The sequence below is a fragment of the Scyliorhinus torazame genome, chromosome 3 (genome assembly GCF_047496885.1).
Source record: "Scyliorhinus torazame isolate Kashiwa2021f chromosome 3, sScyTor2.1, whole genome shotgun sequence".
In the NCBI taxonomy this organism is placed as follows: Eukaryota; Metazoa; Chordata; class Chondrichthyes; order Carcharhiniformes; family Scyliorhinidae; genus Scyliorhinus; species Scyliorhinus torazame.
Window position 1 is genome coordinate 225,515,987 of NC_092709.1, and position 18,476 is coordinate 225,534,462.

Here is an 18,476-nt window from a genome sequence, read left to right on the forward strand (position 1 = left end):
ACGAAGTAAGGGCACAAGATTTAAGTTAGGGCATCATGATCAGCACAGGATTGGAGGGCCGAAGGGGCTATTCCTGTGCTGTACTTTTCTTTCTTCTTTGAATCGGTCCAGGCGCGGCGCAGTTTTGCTGTCGTGGAAGTCCACGAATCGTGTCCCGCCATCAACACTTAGTCCCAGGAACAGAGAATTCCGCCAATGGATTCTATCCCAAATTGAACCCCTCTCCTTTTCACAATCACACCACTGTCCACCAAACCCCTCCCCCCACTCAAAAAATATTAGAATGTTTAACGTTACCAGTTCTCAAATTAATGCGGAAAATTGTGTAGCTTGATTCTGCAACCCAAGTTGATTCAAATCTTTCTCCAATGTAGGGCAGGCATGCAGCAAGGTTTTGTGACCTTCTAATTATGACGAATTGAGTTACTATGACCAGAATTTCCTGGCCGTTCACACCAGAGGGATCTTCCGGTCCCGGTGATGGCGCACCCTGCCTCAGGTTTCCAGGCAGTGAAGGGTGCATTCAACGGACACCCCATTGACAATGGCGAGACCAGGTCTAACCGCCAGCCGGGGGGGGGGGGGGGGGGGGGGGGGTACCTCCACCGCCATGTAACACACAGTAGGTTGGGCGGAAAACCCTGCTCAAGGTCTATTTTATGTGACACAACAGCATATAGTCAACACATTTAGCAAAGTTGTCCTTGTGACCTAACTATTGAGATAAGATTTCAAAATGAAATTGCACTGATGTGTTGTGAACTAATCATTGCCATCAAAAAGACAAAACAGGCTCACTTTTTCTCTATATGGTAATCACCTAGTCTCACTTGGAATGCAAAAAGATTGGTAATGTGTGACTGAAGGGCAAGTAAAATAGAGGACAAAACAACTGCCGTAGTAAAAAATCTCCTACAGAACTAGGGAAAGGTGGCAGATGAACCAAACAAAAAAAGCACCTTAGCAATAATAACATATGATTCAAATGTAAACCCTCTTTTTATGTTTAACGTATCGTTCAGAAAATTAAATGTTAATCTGAGCGGAAATAAAGAAAATAAAAAACTTTGGTAAACAGAATTGTACAACTAATAATTTCAAGTCCTTACATTAATGATTTCATAAATATTACACAGCAAAACTGCAGTAGTTAAAAATAATTCTAAACTGCTACTGAAATTGCTCAGTGGAAAGTTAATGAAAAAAATCTATATTGTTAAAAGACAAAACTTAAATAAAGGCTAAGAGTCGCTCTCCTATTATCAAAGTAAACACAGCAACAAAAGACAGATCTAAGAATAGTAAAATTGGTACTTACTATTTACTTCATAAAATATGCAATTTAATCAGTTTGGTTGTATCCTGCTGATGCATCAATGTCTTCCAGTCCATTTTCAATGTTACAAGTTATAAACTTTTTTTTATATTTAGACATTGAAAAAGCACTAAACATGCAAAATCTTTACTACTGATGCATTTTACTTATTCCTGCCATCCCATTTTTGCACAATATTTCCCCCCCCTGAGCTGTGAAGCTTGACAAATAACTTTGTTCATTGGTCATTCCTCAAGTGAATCAACTGTGCTGAGTTTAAAGTTTTTCAGTTTTTTCTCCTCCCTTTGCTCGGAAAAATTTTCACCCATTTCCCTTTCTACAAGTTTTGCTTGTAGATGTACCCAAAACCAAGAGTGGAAAACATTGACTGAGAAACGGTATTTACTTCTATTTGTGTGCACTGTACAATAGCACTAATATGCAGTGGATCATCTTCACTCAAATGAGTCCCTGGAAAGGTATTGCAATAGTGCAACATGTCAATGCTAATTGCCCTGAAGGACTAAATCAACCAAATAGCATCGGACACGAGTCATATATAGGCCATACTGACAAGTATGCTAGCAAGCCAGTCGATCAGATTGACTGAATTCAGTTCCACAAATTGCAGTGTTGAGATTTGATTTTACAATTTCTAAAGTGTTAGTCCCGTACTCCACATTGTTCCTTTAGTTTTCATTGATTTACTAAGCTTTTTGAAACAGCACTTCCCAAATAATTTTTCCCTGCCCCTTCCAAATTTGACAACACACTCATAATGCTCTGTTTAGAGAGAAGAGGTATCATTGCAGTCTGCAGACTTTCACTGAAGGTTTAGATGACTGACATGCCGAAGTACGCTCAAGCATCAAAGGATGAAAATCATCCCCAGGATAGTATGTTTTCCTCACCAATGCAAAATAGGACATACAAAACGAGTGCAACTATACTACAGGTGGCAGTATTATCCATTATCAGTGGCAGTACATTATTATACCACCTGGCTGCAATTGGGATTATCGATCCAGGAAAGAGCTCTCTGGTCACTCTTGGTAGTTAAAATCTAACACTATGAAATTCCATGGGTTACCAATGATCTATCACTCTGCTTTAGTTTTTTAAGGCTGCACCAGCTATTGTCATATAGGGTAGCCTTGTATATTTCGTATTGCACAATACATGTTTGACAACTATGTTTACCTTTTCTGTACATGTACAGCTTGTGTGTGGGCGGCACAGTAGCACTATTGCTTCACAGCTCCAGGGTCCCAGGTTCAATTCCCAGCTTGGGTCACCGTCTGTGCAGAGTCTGCACGTTCTCCCAGTGTCTGCGTGGGTTTCCTCCGGGTGCTCCGGTTTCCTCCCACAAGTCCCGAAAGACGTGATGTTAGCAAATTTTGACAGATTCTGAATTCTCCCTCTGTGTACCCGAACAGGTGCCGGAATGTGGCGACTAGGGGCTTTTCACAGTAACATCATTGCAGTGTTAATGTAAGCCTACTTGTGACAATAAAGATTATTATGAGACCTATTGCTTGAAATGCTGAGCTGATGTAAATCAGTGTATACCAATAGTGAAGATTGATTATGAACGAGGCATGCTAAAATAATTTATTTGTAGGATAAAAAAAGTGAATCCATCGTTAAACAAACAATTAGAATTAGAAAAAGACCTATAACTGAGCTCAGTAATTGTAAAGTGAGGTCTCCCGCAGTTATCCCACCTGTGAATGTGTTGTCTAGAAGTATCATGCCCTCTTATAAAATATTAGCAAAAATTCGGTCTAAAGCTTTAATTCCTGACATAGAGACAACAGCTCCAGGTTTGTCTCCCTTCCAGTATTAATTAACACTGGAAGTTCAATAGACCCTCTGAACATTTGTGAAACCTTGGCCAGCCACTAAAATTATACTTCATATGGTGTTAAATGAATCATTGAGAGAATGTTATACTTTCCTTTGAAGTGATGCAAATGTAGCACAACTTTAATGTGGCTGCAAAGATTCCCAAAAACTTAGCTCATTGATAAAATGTCAATCAAGACTATTAAACGATATGAACCCAGTCTTTAACATTGCAACACTGTAGTTTAGAAAACACTGGTTTAGAACAATATGTTTATGTCATACTATAGAGGAAAACATTGCATGTAATTCAGAAACATTTTTCCATGTTACTAACTTAAGTCAAATCTGTGTTACTTTCGGTGATTGTTTGACAGTGTATCTTAATTTTTATTTTAAAAAAGCCCTTAACCCAGTTTTGAGGATGCGTTCCTTTAAAAGTGACCAATTATGTACATGCAGCATTCCCTATTCTTATCAGCAGTCTTTACCTTCTCTATTTCTTCTGTTATCCAAGAAGGAAGAGCCTCTAAATTCACATGCCAAACCATGCAATTGTTTTGCCCGATAGATTCCTCAGCAGCATTCTAAAATAAAGGACAATTAGATTTGTAAAGTTAATAAAACCGCCAACGGCCCTACAACAACAAAAAAAAGGAAACTAACACTAAACATGGCCCATAAGAATTAGTGAAACATGCAGGAAACAGGAGAGTCTGTGAGTCAGAAACTCACCTCCAAATGGGAAATTGACTGAAGCTTGGATTTTCACGGGGACAGGATCTTAACTGATATGGGAACAGGTTTTCTGTATAATTCAGGCTAGTGGACATAATAATAATAATCGCTTGTCACAAGTAAGCTTCAATGAAGTTACTGTGAAAAGCCCTTAGTCGCCACATTCCGGTGCCTGTTTGGGGTGGCCGGTACGGAAATTGAACCCGCGCTGCTGGCCTGGTTCTGCATTACAAGCCAGCTGTTTAGCCCACTGTGCTAAACCAGCAAGTAATGGAGATGGGTTTCAGACATCCAAGGCACCCATTACTGAGGCTGTTGGTTGTCCTGAATGAAAGAGTTTATGCCAAAGCCTGCCTCCGTACCACAGAGGAGCACCCGGTGGCTAAGCGTTCATGTGGAAAAGGGAGACTTTCTTCCCAGAGGGTGGCAGAAGGCCATCTTATCATATAGTAGAGCAAGCTTTTCAAAGTGGGGGTCGTGACTCGCTGGTGGGTGGTGGGTGGGTGTCGGGAGGGTCGCAGAGCCGTCCGTCGCGGAGCTCCCGATTGCGCATATTCGCATGCTAGTCGCAGCAGCCGGATTTTAACAATGCCGGCTGCAGGCGACCTTCAAAATGACAGTCGCGACCATTGGCGTGCATGCGCAGAACCGCGTGGTTCCGTGAGCTCCAATAAGGAAAACTGATCAGCTAGCATTTAAAGGCAAGATTTCACCCAAAATGGGAAGGTACTTTTTTTCTAATTCTGGTATGAATTTATTTTCTATTTCTGATCCCAAATCCGACTGAGCTACCAGCACCCAAGTAGCCAATCCTGTGTTACACTGAATTACATTGAATATACCACCACATTCGGCCAACCAGCCCATGTCCACATTTGTGCTTCATTCGGAACACAATTGAGAATAAGGCACTATTCATACATGAGAGAAAACAAGTGGAGAAACAAAAGAACATTCTGGCCAGCCAACCAGCCCACACCTCGCAATTGAATGAAATGCAAATAGATACAGAAGCAAATACTTTATCCCTCATGTCGATCAAAATATAAAGCAGCTACTGGCCTGGCCAGGTAGACAGAAAAGCAGCAAATGGAATACAACCCAGAGAAATGAGAGGTAATGCATTTGGGGAGGTCAAACAAGGCAAAGGATTACACAATAAATGGGAGGATACGGAGAAGTGTAGAGGAAGGGAGGGACCTTGGAGTGAATGTTCACAGATTCCTGAAGGTAGCAGGGGAGGTTGCTAAGGTGGTTAAGGAGGCATCTGGAACCCTTCCATTTATTAGCCAAGGTAGTCCATTTATTTGCACAATCGGAGAAGCAGGAGAAGATTTTTTTATTTAAAATGCAATGTAATCTTCCTGCCTGAAGGGAGGTAGAGAGCTGGTCACGCCCCCCGAACGTCGACGTCATGTGCTTTGGGTGCGATTGAGATTCCTCCATTTTGTCAGCAGCAAACAAGGTAAGAGAAAATGGTGGGTCACGAAGGTCAGCCTGTGTGAGTCGCGAATATCAGCCGGCGTGGGTCGCCAAGGTCGGCAAAAATGGGTCCCCGGAAAAAAAGTTTGAAAAACACTGTAGTGGAGGCACGTCTGCTCGTCTCTCTATGCCTCTAATTCCTGCCTCTGTTTTACCCTCCTGTTCCTCCCACTATGAGTTGTCCCCTTCCAGGGCATTACTATCCTCAAGGTTCACATCTGTCTAGAGAGCCATGTTAAGAAGAGCAGGCAACTACAGTGACCAAGATGCTTGCAGGAGGGTATTTCAGGCCACCACCTAAAATCCAGACACCAGACTCAGCATCCTCTGAGCTTACAATACCCCAATAGTTGTGAATCTGAAGTGTTGTCCAGACTCAGTGAAGAAATGAAAATGAAAATTGCTTAGTCACAAGTAGGCTTCAATGAAGTTACTGTGAAAAGCCCCTAATCGCCACATTCCGGCACCTGTTCGGGGAGGCTGGTACGGGAATTGAACCATGCTGCTGGCCTGCCTTGGTCTGCTTTAAAAGCCAGCTATTTAGCCCAGTGTGCTAAACCAACCCCTCTGCGTATCTGTCAAGCGGGTGATGCACCAGCGGACAGCCGCCAATGACATGCTGCAGAGGTCTGCGACAATTTGCCCAGAGTTACAATCTCCTTTGGTTCTGTCATCTCCAGGTAACTTCAACTCTGCCTGTAGATCTTGTGCTCAGGATAGTATCTCCTTCCTCTTGTCCCTCTCTTCTGACCTCCTGATGCCTGGTGTTCTATTCTTTATGTTCAGGTTACTGCTCATAATCTCCAACAGCCTCCATTTCGGAGATGCAGCAGCCATTTCCCGCTACAGTCCTCAGGTGATATCCAAGCAACCTTGGCCTCTACTCTGACATCCACATTATGCCAAAAGGATGTCAACCCTCTAAACTGGCAAAGGTTTTAATGACTGCACCTGTAATGGACTGCTGTCAGTTTAATGTTAACGGGGTAATGCTTTTGACCTGTAAACAGCATCAAGAATTACCATTTTAAACCTTTCTGGTATCCATGGCTTGTTCCCGGCATGGTCCATGCCTGCCTGCGGCTGGTCTGAGGCAGACAGCTGCCAAACACCAACGACTTCGGGAAGATTCCAAAGGGTACAGAGTCAGGATTATAACAAGTCCTTAACTAATTTAGTTGGGCTGTTTAGGATTGGATTTGTTTGCTGTCACGTGTACGAGTACAGTGAAATGTATTTTTCAGCGTGCAGCTCAAAAAGATCATTTAGAACATGAAAAGAAAATATGTAATAGGGCAACACAAGGTACACAATGTAAATACATAGATACAGGCATCGGGTGAAGCATACGAGAGTGTAGCACTAATCAGATCAGTCCATAAGAGGGTGGTTTAGGAATCCGGTAACAGAGGGGAAGAAGCAGTTTTTTTGAATCTGTTAGTGCATGTTCTCAGACTTTTGTACCTCCTGCCTGAAGGAAGAAGTTGGAAGTGTGAGTAAGCCGGGTGGGAGGGGTCTTTGATTATGGTGCCCGCTTTCCCCAGGCAGCGGGAGGTGTAGGTGGAGTCAACGGATGGGAGGCGGGTTTGTGTGATGGACTGGGAGGTGTTCACGATTCGCTATCGGTCTTGCGGTCTTGGGCCGAGCAGTTGCCATACCAGGCTGTGATGCAGCCAGATAGGATGCTTTCTATGGTGCACCTGTAAAGGTTGGTAAGAGTCAACGTGGACATGCCGAATTTCCTTAGTTTCCGGAGGAAGTAAAGGCGCTGTTGTGCTTTCTTGGTCGTAGCGTCGACGTGGGTGGACCAGGACAGATTTTTGACGATATGCACACCTAGGAATTTGAAGCTGTCAACTATCTCCACCTCGGCCCCGTTGATGCAGACGGGGTGTGTACAGCACTTTACTTCCTGAAGTCAATGAGCAGGTCGTTAGTTTTGCTGACATTGAGGGAGAGATTGTTGTCATTCCACCACGCCACTAGGTTCTCCATCTCCCTCCTGTATTCTGACTTGCCGTTGTTTGGGATCTGACCCACTACGGTCGTGTCGTCACATTTATGAATTCAGAGGCCCACTTCTCCTACTCCCCCTCTCCAGGAAAATTTGTAATTCTGGAAACAAAAGTAACATGTCCGGCCACACAACATTGCTGTCATGTTTTAAATCACCCCGCCTCCAAACCAATCCAAAATCAGGGCACGGAAACCCAGTCCTCAGTCTGTTGAACCAAATAGTTTTCTGCCTCCTCATCATTAAAGCAAGTAAAAACAGAAAATGCTGGAAAAACTCAGCAGGTCTGACAGCATCTGTGGAGAGAAAAACTGGGTTAACATTTAGAGTCCAAATTACTCTTCTTTGGAAATGATCTGTTGTATTTCTACTGAAATCAATTTTGCAACCATTTGAAAACTCAGCAGTATCAGTCACATTATTTATTTTGCAACAGTAGAATGCTACAAATATAACAGCAACAATAGCAAGTGCTAAAAACAATCTTGAGAGCCTGCACATTTGTTACAGAATTATTAAAGGCTTACACACAACCTGTGATTTGGAAGGCTGCACCCCATGGGAAGGAGACAAACTACCAGCATCCAGTACAAATCGTCGGCATTTCCGGCATCGTAGAAATCCTTCCATTATGTGAACATCCATTGGAACTTCATATTTCTGTCTGAAAATTAGCACAAAAACATTGGTGGTGGAGTAACAGACATTAGAAGTCGTCATGTAGAAGCCGTTAAAATTGTCCAACCATCTCCCCCCAGCACATCACCGTTGTCCCATACATCCGACCCCCCCAGCACACCACCGTTGTCCCATACATCCGACCCCCCCAGCACACCACCCAACGTCCCATACATCCGACCCCTCCAGCACACCACCGACGTCCCACACGTCCGACCTCCCTCACACCCTCCCAGACGTCCGACGTCCCTCACACCCTCCCACACGTCCGACCACCCTCACAGCCTCCCACACGTCCGACCCCCCTCACAGCCTCCCACACGTCCGACCCCCCTCACAGCCTCCCGCACGTCCGACCTCCCTCACACCCTCCCGCACGTCCGACCTCCCTCACACCCTCCCGCACGTCCAACCCCCCTCACACCCTCCCACACGTCCGACCTCTCACACCCTCCCACACGTCCGACCTTCCTCACACCCTCCCACACGTCCGACGCCCCTCACACTCTCCCATGTCCGACACCCCTCACACCCTCCCATGTCCGACCCCCCTCTCACCCTCCCACATGTCGGACCTCCCTCACACACGTCCAACCTCCCTCACACCCTCCCACACGTCCAACCTCCCTCACACTCTCCCGCACATCCGACCCCCCACACCCTCCCGCACGTCCAACCCCCCTCACACCCTCCCACACTTACAACCCCCCTCACACCCTCCCACACGTACAACCCCCCTCACACCCTCCCACACATCCGACACCCCTCACACCCTCCCACACGTCCGACACCCCTCACACCCTCCCATGTACGACACCCCTCACACCCTCCCCTGTACGACACCTCTCACACCCTCCCATGTCCGACACCTCTCACACCCTCCCATGTCCGACACCTCTCACACCCTCCCATGTCCGACACCTCTCACACCCTTCCATGTCCGACACCCCTCACACCCTCCCATGTCCGACACCCCTCACACCCTCCCATGTCCGACACCCCTCACACCCTCCCATGTACGACAAGCCTCATACCCTCCCATGTCCGACACCCCTCACACCCTCCCATGTCAGCACCTCTCATACCCTCCCATGTCAGACACCCCTCACACCCTCCCATGTCAGCACTCCTCACACCCTCCCATGTCCGGCCCGCTCACACCCTCACATGTCCGACACCCCTCACACATCCGGCCCACTCACACCTTCCATGTCCGACCTGCTAACTCCCTCCCATGTCCCACCCACTTATTTTCTCCCTGACCTTTCAATAGAACCTTTAAACTCACCTGCTCTGCATAAGATGGTACTGTAAAATAGGGAAGCGGTGTTTTCCTTCACTCCGTTTCTTTTAGACTCCGAAGCTAGACCGAGGGACCCATATTCCCGCCCGGCCTGAGTTAGGAAGGTAGGCCGAGACAGTCATGGACAAAATTTGGCGCAGGCAAGTGGGTGCCGAGTAGCAATGTTTGCCTCTTGGAGGAAGTTATGGTCAACTATTTTCGGATCATATCGCTCAAGCTAAAATTAGAAATCCTATTTTATATTGTTGCGATGGAGGGTGGGGTGCCCAGGATTGTGCCAGGACCTGTAATTTAATAATTTCCAAAAATAACCCAGATTCAGAAATTCAATGCACAAATGTGGAACAACTGACTAAATGGAGGCAGCTCAGAATGAGAATGCTTTAAAACCTTCAAGAGGGAAGAACAATGGAGAATTACATTTTGTGTTGATAAATGTGACATAGGATGGGAAAAAAGGCAACATACACTAGTGTTGAGACAGGCAAAGATTAAGCTGAAAGCAATCTCGGAGACTAGGTATAAATTGTATGAAAAACATGTCCAAACAATGCAAAGCAGCGGGGAATATAATTCAAGGGAAGTGGAGTCAAGTTCTAGTTGCCAAGATGGAAGGAAGATGTTCAAAGTGGAGGCAATACAGAGAAAGCCACAAGGATGATCCCCAGTGTCTAAGTTTGAATTGAGCAAAAGCTGGAGAACCTAGAATTTTCAGCCAGGTTTTATTTTCTGATTCCACCTCAGTGAAGCACATTGGGATGTCTTTCTATGTTCAAAAGTTCTACATTAATGCAACCTGCTGCTGTCAGAAAGAAGCATTGGACAGATGATTCATTGAAGTGTACAGATTGTAAACAGCATGGAAAATGTAAATTAAGCTGACAGTACATTAAATTGAGAGTGTAGAATAATGGACACATGGTTGAAACTAGGGGAAAAAAAGTTAATTTAGGACTAGTCAGGAAATCCTCCTTCACACAAAAAATGATTAGGACATAGAATAGAATTCCAGAAAACAGCATAGATTATACCAATCATTTCAGAATTAGCTGGATGCTGCAATGAGCAATTCTTAGGATCCTTAGATATGGATATTTATGGCGCAACAAGGTAAGGAGCTCAAGATTTCTTTGCCAATTAGATCAAGACCATGCTCTCAGCCACCCCTGCCACTTCCCCCCCCCCCCCCCCCCCCCTTTTCCCCTAAGCACACCAGGCAAAATTTCCCAAGGTTCCCTGACCACCCTACTCTTGAACTCACATCTTTCTTTATTATTTCTCCCATCTGGGCAGCATGGTGGCGCAGTGGTTAGCACTGCTGCCTCAGTCCTGAGGACCCGGGTTCGATCCCAGCCCTGGGTCACTGTACGTGTGGAGTTTGCACATTCTCCCAGTGTGTGTGTGTGTGTGTGTGTGTGTGTGTGTGTGCGCGTGTCCGTGCACGAGCGTCACACCTACAACCCAAAAGATGTGCAGGGTAGGTGGATTGACCACGCTAAATTGCCCCTCAATTGGAAAAATGTTTAAAAATATATTTGAAATGTTTTTCTCCCATCTTCCATTGTGTCCTTTCTGAGCTCATGTCCACAAAACTCACCAACTGGTCTCTCAACCATATTCTCACAAGGCAGCTGATACTTCAATCCAGCAGATATATAATATGAATAACCACTTAATTTACAATGATACATTAAACTGCTTGTGAATTGCATTCTTGGATAGTTTTGCTGAATAGCTCATTGATTCTTTATATGAAGCAGGACATTCAAGTTACTCTGCTATCTAGTAAAATGAAAATAGTTGAAATAAGTGAACTGAAGAAAGGGCCAACAGCCTATAGGATTATGAGGCTCCTAGTTAGAGAAGTCTCAATCCACCCAAAATAACAGTACAATGATGGAAACTCCACCTTCCTGTATAATGACGAACACGGTCCATTGTCTACATTACAATCTCTACCATTTAAATCGTTCATGCTTCGCATGGGCAGCCACATATTAGACATATGGCGTAAACCATTTGACATTATCATAAGAGTCAATTACAAAGACGTCACTTATAGCTTATTAAGCACACAGACTATTTCGGGCAGCTCAATAAATACTTACCCTTTAATTAGTAACTTAATTTCAGACACAGTGCAGTCTATAAGCAGCTTGAATGAGCCGTTGGCACTTCATTAACATGCGATCACCTTAGCGATGAGATTCTGGATGCAACTGCAATTAGTAGAGATGGTTGTTGTGAGATTTTCTGATTTTGTAGAAAAATGTTGGCTACTTTCTTTCATTTTTTTTAAATCATCCTCCCTATATCAGTGGCAACTTGTTGACAGCGATGCTAAAAAGTGGCTCTGGGGTCAATAAAATGGAAGTGGGAAGGATGAGGTTCAGACGGGTCACACACCCCACCGCCCCAGAAGTAATATTGGTGGAGATGACCCACTCCACCCATTAGGGGTGGGTTTAACAGGGTCAGTGTAGGACTTCCACCCCTAACTAGGCAGGACGTCCCTGCCCTCTGGAGCTTGCCACCCACATCGGAAACATACCCACCAAGGCACATAAATTCCAGCCCCATGTGTGCCTATTCAAGGGAACACAAGGGCGGGTTGACCTTGCATGGGGAAGCTGATAATCAACTGACACAGAATTTGGCTGGGAAGGGGGGGGGGGGGGGAGCGATTGGGGCACCTCCATCCGCCAACCCCCCCCCCTTCCCCCACTTAAGGTGCAGTAGCCTCTGGATTTCTCTCTCCCTACTAGCCTCTCCCCTGATAGCCAGATTATCCCCTTCACCTTCACTACCAATAGCGCTCCCCTTCTCCTCCCAGCCTTTCCCACTCGGGGGCCCTTTGAACATACCTTGATCTCCGGTGGCATCCTTATACAATTACTCTTCGGCCCACTGTAGTTCTTGTTCAAGTGAATGGTGGAACGCCTACCTGCAGCCAATTAATACCCACCTGAGCATGAAATGGCTTTGGGGCACTTCGGAGTCAGTGGGGATGTGTTCCCTAATTACTATTCCGATGGCGGGAAGCGGGATCCCGCCATGAATGTCATTAAAAAAAAGACTTCCAGATGATTGGTGATTTGTAGTTAAGGCACTACCCTGAAGACCTACGGGGGCATTCTGGCAATGTGGCTCTCCTTATAAAGGAAATCAGTTAGTAAAAGTTGAAAACATTTTAAATCAATTCAATTCCTCCCACCAAGCAGGTATCAAACCCACATCTTCTGCTCTTCCCCTACTACCCCATCAGGATCCCAAGCCATATGGGTGGGAGTTAGATGAACACATCCTGATCTCATATGCCCTGTGGTATGCAGTTCCAGTTTTACATTACGACCTATTTGACTTAATCGTCCGCAACCCTCATCCCCCACCCAATCAGTGCATGAGATATGAGCATCACCGGAAAGGACAGCAAGTAGTTTCCAACCCTAACTGCCGTTGAGAGGATAGTACTGATTGACTTTCCTGAAACACTGTAGTCCATCGATTGTAGATACGTGCACAAACCGTGAGGAAGGGGCCCTGGGAGTTCGACCCAGCAACAGTGAAGAAATTGTGATACGGTTCCAAGTCATGGTGGTGCGCAACATGGAGGGGAGAACTTGCAGGTGGTGATGCTCTCATGCACCTGCTGCCCTTGTTCTTCTAGGTGGTATAGGTCATAGTTTGGAAGGTGCTGTCAAAGTGGCCTTAGTAAGTTCCTGAACTACATCCTGCAAGTAGTCACTGTTGTCACTAGGCACCAGTAGTGGAGGGAGTGAATATTTAGGATGGTGGACAGGATGCTAACCAAGCAGGCTGCTGTCTTGGATGGTATTGGGTTGTTGAAGCAGAATTATTCCAGGCAAATGAAGAGTATTCAATCGCATGCCTGACTTGTACCTTGTGGCCTTTGGGTAGTCAGGAGAGTTACTCAGCACAGAATTCCCAGCCTCCAACCTGCTCTTGTATTCAAAATATTTATATGGCTGCTCCAATTCAGTTTCAATGGTTATGCGCAGAATGTTTGAGAGTGGGGGATTAAGCGTTATTAATAGCTTTGGATGTCAAAGGGAGGTGGTTAGACCATAAGACATAGGAGCAGAATTAGGCCACTCGGCCCTCAAGTCTGCTCCGCCATTCAATCATGGCTGATATTTTCTCATCCCCATTCTCCTGCCTTCTCCCCATAACCCCTGATCCCCTTATTAATCAAGAACCTATCTATCTCTGTCTTAAAGACACTCAGTGAATTGGCCTCCACAGCCTTCTGCGGCAAAGAATTCCATAGGTTCACCACCGTCTGGCTGAAGAAATTCCTCCTCATCTCAGTTTTAAAGGATCGATCCTTTAATCTGAGGTGGTGTCCTCTGGTTCTAGTTTTTCCTACAAGTGGAAACATCCTCTCCACGTCCAATCAGTGGTTAGAATCTCTCTTGTTGAAGATGATCATTGCCTGGCACAAATGTTACTTGCCACTTGTCAGCCCAAGCCTGAATATCAGAATCTTGCAGGCGCAGATTGTTCCCTTATCTGAGGAATTGCAAATAGTGCTGAATTCTGTGCAATCACCAGTGAAAATCCCCACTTCTGACCACCTGTTGGGAAGGAAGATCATTGAAGAAGCAGTTGAAGGTGGCTGGGCCTAGGACATGACCATGGGGAACTCCTGTAGCGATCTTCTAGGCCTCCAACAACCGCAACCAGCTTGCTTTGCACTAGCTATGACTTCATTCAGTAGAGAGCCTACTCACCCCCCCCCCCCCCCCCCCCCCCGATACCCATTGACTCCAGTTTTGCAATGGTCCCTTGACATCAAGGGCAGTTATGCACATCGCACCTCTAGAATTCAACACCAATCATTAAATGAACGCTTTGCATCAATCTTTACAGCAGAAGACAAAAAACAAATTCCAGAATTTTTTTTTTTAAATTTAGAGTACCCAATTCATTTTTTTAAATTAAGGGGCAATTTAGCATGTTCAATCCACCTACCTTGCACATCTTTGGGTTGTGGGGGCGAAACCCACACAAACAAGGGGAGAAAAACTTCACACGGACAGTGACCGAGAGCCGGGATCGAACCTGGGACCTCGCGCCGTGAGACTGCAGTGCTACCACTGTGCTGCCCTAAACAAATTCCAGAAATAAGGGTAATGACAAGTCCAGTGAGAATGAGGAATTTAAAGAAATTATTAGTAAAGAAATTGTACTGAAACATTTACCAGGGTTAAAAGTTGTGAAATTCCAGGAATCCAATGGCCTATTCCTTGGGGTATAAAAGACACAGCTGGAGAAATATTGGTTTGGTTCTGATCTTACAGACTTCACTGGATTCCAGAGCAGTTCCCATGCACAGGACAACAGCAAAAGTAACCTCACTGCTTAAAAATGGAGGGAGAGAAAACAGGGAACTGGAGACCAGTTAGCATGACACCTATCATAGAAAAAAATTACAGAACCTATTTTGAGAGATATTGCAGAATGCACGGAATAGGCGTGAGAGTCCCACCTTCGCAGAAGAAGGCCCTGAGACGACAGACTCAGAGGATTGGACCCGCAGCTCGATCAAGTCCATCGTCATGGGTAGTATTAGAATCTTGGATGACAATATTTGGGATAACAACTGTTTTATTGTGTTTGTGAATGAATTTGGGTTGAATCGTGAACCTGTGCTTGTCCTTTGTTCATCTCACAAATAAGGGCACCTGGGTAAAACATTTAAAAATTAAACTGCTCAAAGTGTCTGATAATTTAGACAACATTCTGATGCATCTGCCAGCATCCAACTTTTCCCATCATTACCCTAATGTCTTTATGCGCTATTCTTTAGGCTGTGTTTTTAAAATATTCTATTCTGATACATTTATTGTTCAAAATTTTGCCTTCTCTTCAACACATTTTTGTTTGATCCTTTCCATCGGGTCCAAAATTTATCTGTCGTCCATTTTTGCTTTTTCTAATATTGAAATGGTGCTTTTTGATAATTCCAACACTGATGCTTTGGATGTTTCCCATTTTGAATGGTTTCCTTGGTCTTCAAATGGTTTCAACTTCCACTCTGCATTTTTTTTTTTTTTTTTTAAATTGAGCTCTCTATATTGAGCAGTTCATAATCTAGTCTTCTTAATGTCGCTGTTTTCCCAATATCCTCAGCTTTATTTTGATGGAGTGAACTGCAGGTACATTGTTACTTCCAATCAGTGCTCGACAGGTCTTCGCTTGTTGAACCGTGTTTCAGAACCTGCTCTTTCATCACACTGTCAATTTGATTTCTGGTCGTGTCACCAAGGCTTTTCCAGGTGTATTTCCTCCTTGAATATTTTTTGAATCAATTATTTAGAATAACCTGATCATTTGCTACACCAATTGATCCACATTGCCCCTCTTTCATTGGGATCACCAAGGCCATGCAGTCCAACTATGTTGCCTATTAAATCACCCATTAGGAAAATCACCTCAAATTGTTTTTCACTGAAGTTCGGTTTTAATGAGCTCATCATGAAATGTTACCAGTATCCTCTTCTTCATAGTCATTACTTTCTCTTCCATGACAAAATCATGAAAGACAAAGTAAGAACAGCAATAAATAAGATGAAAAACAATAAAGTCAAAGGCCCAAGTGAACAAGTTTAGAAAACTTTGGAATACATAAACTGTCTCCGATCTTTAATGCAGTTTATAACATAGGAGGAATTTCAGAAGATTTAAATAAATCAATATTTATTGCACTTCCTAAAAAGCCCACAGCAAATGAATGTGAACACCATCGCACTTTCAGGGGCTGGTTTAGCAGTGGGCTAAACAGCTGGCTTGTAATGCAGAACAAGGCAGCAGCGCGGGTTCAATTCCCGTACCGGCCTCCCCGAACAGGCGCCGGAATGTGGTGACTAAGGGCTTTTCACAGTAACTTCATTGAAGCCTACTTATGACAATAAGTGATTATTATTTATTATTTCTTATTAGTGTGATGAGTCACATTACTAAGATCTTCTACAAGTACTGATTAACAGGGCTATGAGCAAGTTAAAGCCAGAAATTTCTCTTCAATGTGGTTTTGTAGTAGATAGAGGAACAAGAAATGCGACCTTTCTGGTATGTATGCTATCAGAAAGAACCTTGGAGCTGGAAAAGGATCTGTTCATGTGTTTTATTGATTATAATAAGGCATTTGATAAGGTGAAACGCGAAGAACTGATGAGCATGTTGGAGTCTCTTGTTCTTGATGCAAGAATCTTTTGAGTTATAAGAAATCTTTATTGGGAACAAACCGCAGACCTAAAAATTGAAAACAATCTAAGCAATTATGAAGATAAAAAGAGGGGTCAGACTAGGGCGTGTTTCTTTCCTCGGGAGTGTTCAATTTGCATAGTGAAGAGAGAGATTGAAAACCTTCCTGGATTATTAGTTGGAGGCTACAACTTCAATAGTATAATTCACGCCCATGACACAGCCCTTATTGCCATAAGATATAGGAGCAAAATTAGGCCCATCGAGTCTGCTCCGCCATTCAATCATGGCTGATATTTTTCTCATCACCATTCTCCTGCCTTCTCCCCGTAATCCCTGATCCCCTTATGATGCACTATCAATTACAGCGAGCCAAGAGTATAATGTAATCAAGGCTTTATTACACAGAGATGTGTGGCCTCTTACAGGAGCTTACGAAATGGCTGCTGTTCGGAGAGCACACACATTTATACTCCACCTCCTGGGCGGAGCCAGCAGGCAGGGATCTACCTCCGTACCTGCCTTACCGTAATACCCATATATACAATATAATACAACAGTGGTGACGACCACATTCACCCCCTATTAAAAATGAGTCCAGCGGGGGTGGTGGAAAACTATATATGAAATGAAATGAAATGAAATGAAATGAAAATCGCTTATTGTCACAAGTAGGCTTCAAATGAAGTTACTGTGAAAAGCCCCTAGTCACCACATTCCGGTGCCTGTTCGGGGTGCCTGACGGGAATCGAACCGTGCCGCTGGCCTGCCTTGGTCTGCTTTCAAAGCCAGCGATTTAGCCCTGTGCTAAACAGCCCCTTATATATACAAAGTATATACATACAGATTGGTTTTAAAATTACAGAGAAGGTTACAAATTTAGATGGGCGCCTTGATCTGGCGTTGAGAGCGCCGCAGTGCTGGTGGCGACTCAGGTGTCGGCTTGGTCTTCGGTGACTCTGGGAGTGTGTCGAAATCCTCTTCACCCCCGGGTGGGAGCAAGGGGAGGACGGATTGCCCTGGAGTGGTGGGGTGCGCCGGGGGAGTGGGGGGGGGACCCAGCTGGTGCCAGATCCCTGAGGGAGACCGTGTCTTGGCGGCCGTCGAGATTAGCTACGTAGGCGTACTGCGGGTTCGCAGGGAGTAGCTGTACTCTCTCAACCAACGGGTCAGCCTTGTGGAACCGCACGTGCTTGCGGAGGAGAACGGATCCTGGAGCTGCCAGCCACGTTGGGAGCGAAACCCCAGAGGTGGACTTCCTGGGGAAGGCGTTCACGGGGGTTTCGATGGTCACGATGCACAGGAGCGACCGAATGTAGTGAAGTGCGTCGAGGAGGACCTCCTGCCAGCGGGAGGCCAGGAGATTTCTGGACCGTAAGGCCAGCTGGACTGCCCTCCAGACCGTCCCATTCTCCCGCTCCACCTGCCCGTTTCCCCGGGGTTGTTGCTGGTCGTCCTGCTCGAGGCAATGCCCTTGTTGAGCAGGTACTGGCGCAGCTCCTCGCTCATAAATGAGGATCCCCAGTCGCTGTGGACGAAGGCGGGGAAACCAAGATGGTATTGAGGGCTTTGATGACGGTGGCAGACGTCATATTGGGGCATGGGACGGCGAAGGGGAATCGGGAATACTCGTCGACCACATTAAGAAAGTAAGTGTTGCGGTCGGTGAAGGGGGAGGGGCCCTTTGATGTCCACGCTGAGACGTTCAAAGGGGCGGGAGGCCTTCACCAGGCGTGCACGGTCTGGCCGGTAGAAGTGCGGTTTACACTCCGCGCAGACCTGGCAGTCACTGGTGATAGCCCTGACTTCCTCGATGGAATGGGGCAGATTGCAGGCCTTAATGAAGTGGTAAAAGCGGGAGACTCCCGGGTAAC

General features: G+C 45.3%; 1 protein-coding gene across 10 annotated transcripts in view; it reads right to left on the bottom strand.

Moving 5' to 3' along the window:
- The window catches only part of rnf180a (ring finger protein 180a), a 216,935-nt gene that overhangs the window by 169,093 nt on the left and 29,366 nt on the right, over nt 1-18,476 (bottom strand). For 3 of the 10 annotated variants that reach the window (XM_072496955.1, XM_072496946.1, XM_072496947.1), the window contains 4 exons: nt 11,484-11,594; nt 9,361-9,659; nt 7,929-8,058; nt 3,652-3,747 (listed from right to left, as the gene is read on the bottom strand). In XM_072496955.1, coding sequence (XP_072353056.1) covers nt 3,652-3,747; nt 7,929-8,058; nt 9,361-9,371 — 237 coding nt within the window. In that variant the 5' untranslated portion in view covers nt 9,372-9,659; nt 11,484-11,594. The remainder of the gene's footprint in view (nt 1-3,651; nt 3,748-7,928; nt 8,059-9,360; nt 9,660-11,483; nt 11,595-18,476) is intronic. The other 7 variants (XM_072496950.1, XM_072496949.1, XM_072496952.1 and 4 more) reach the window with 5 other exon arrangements.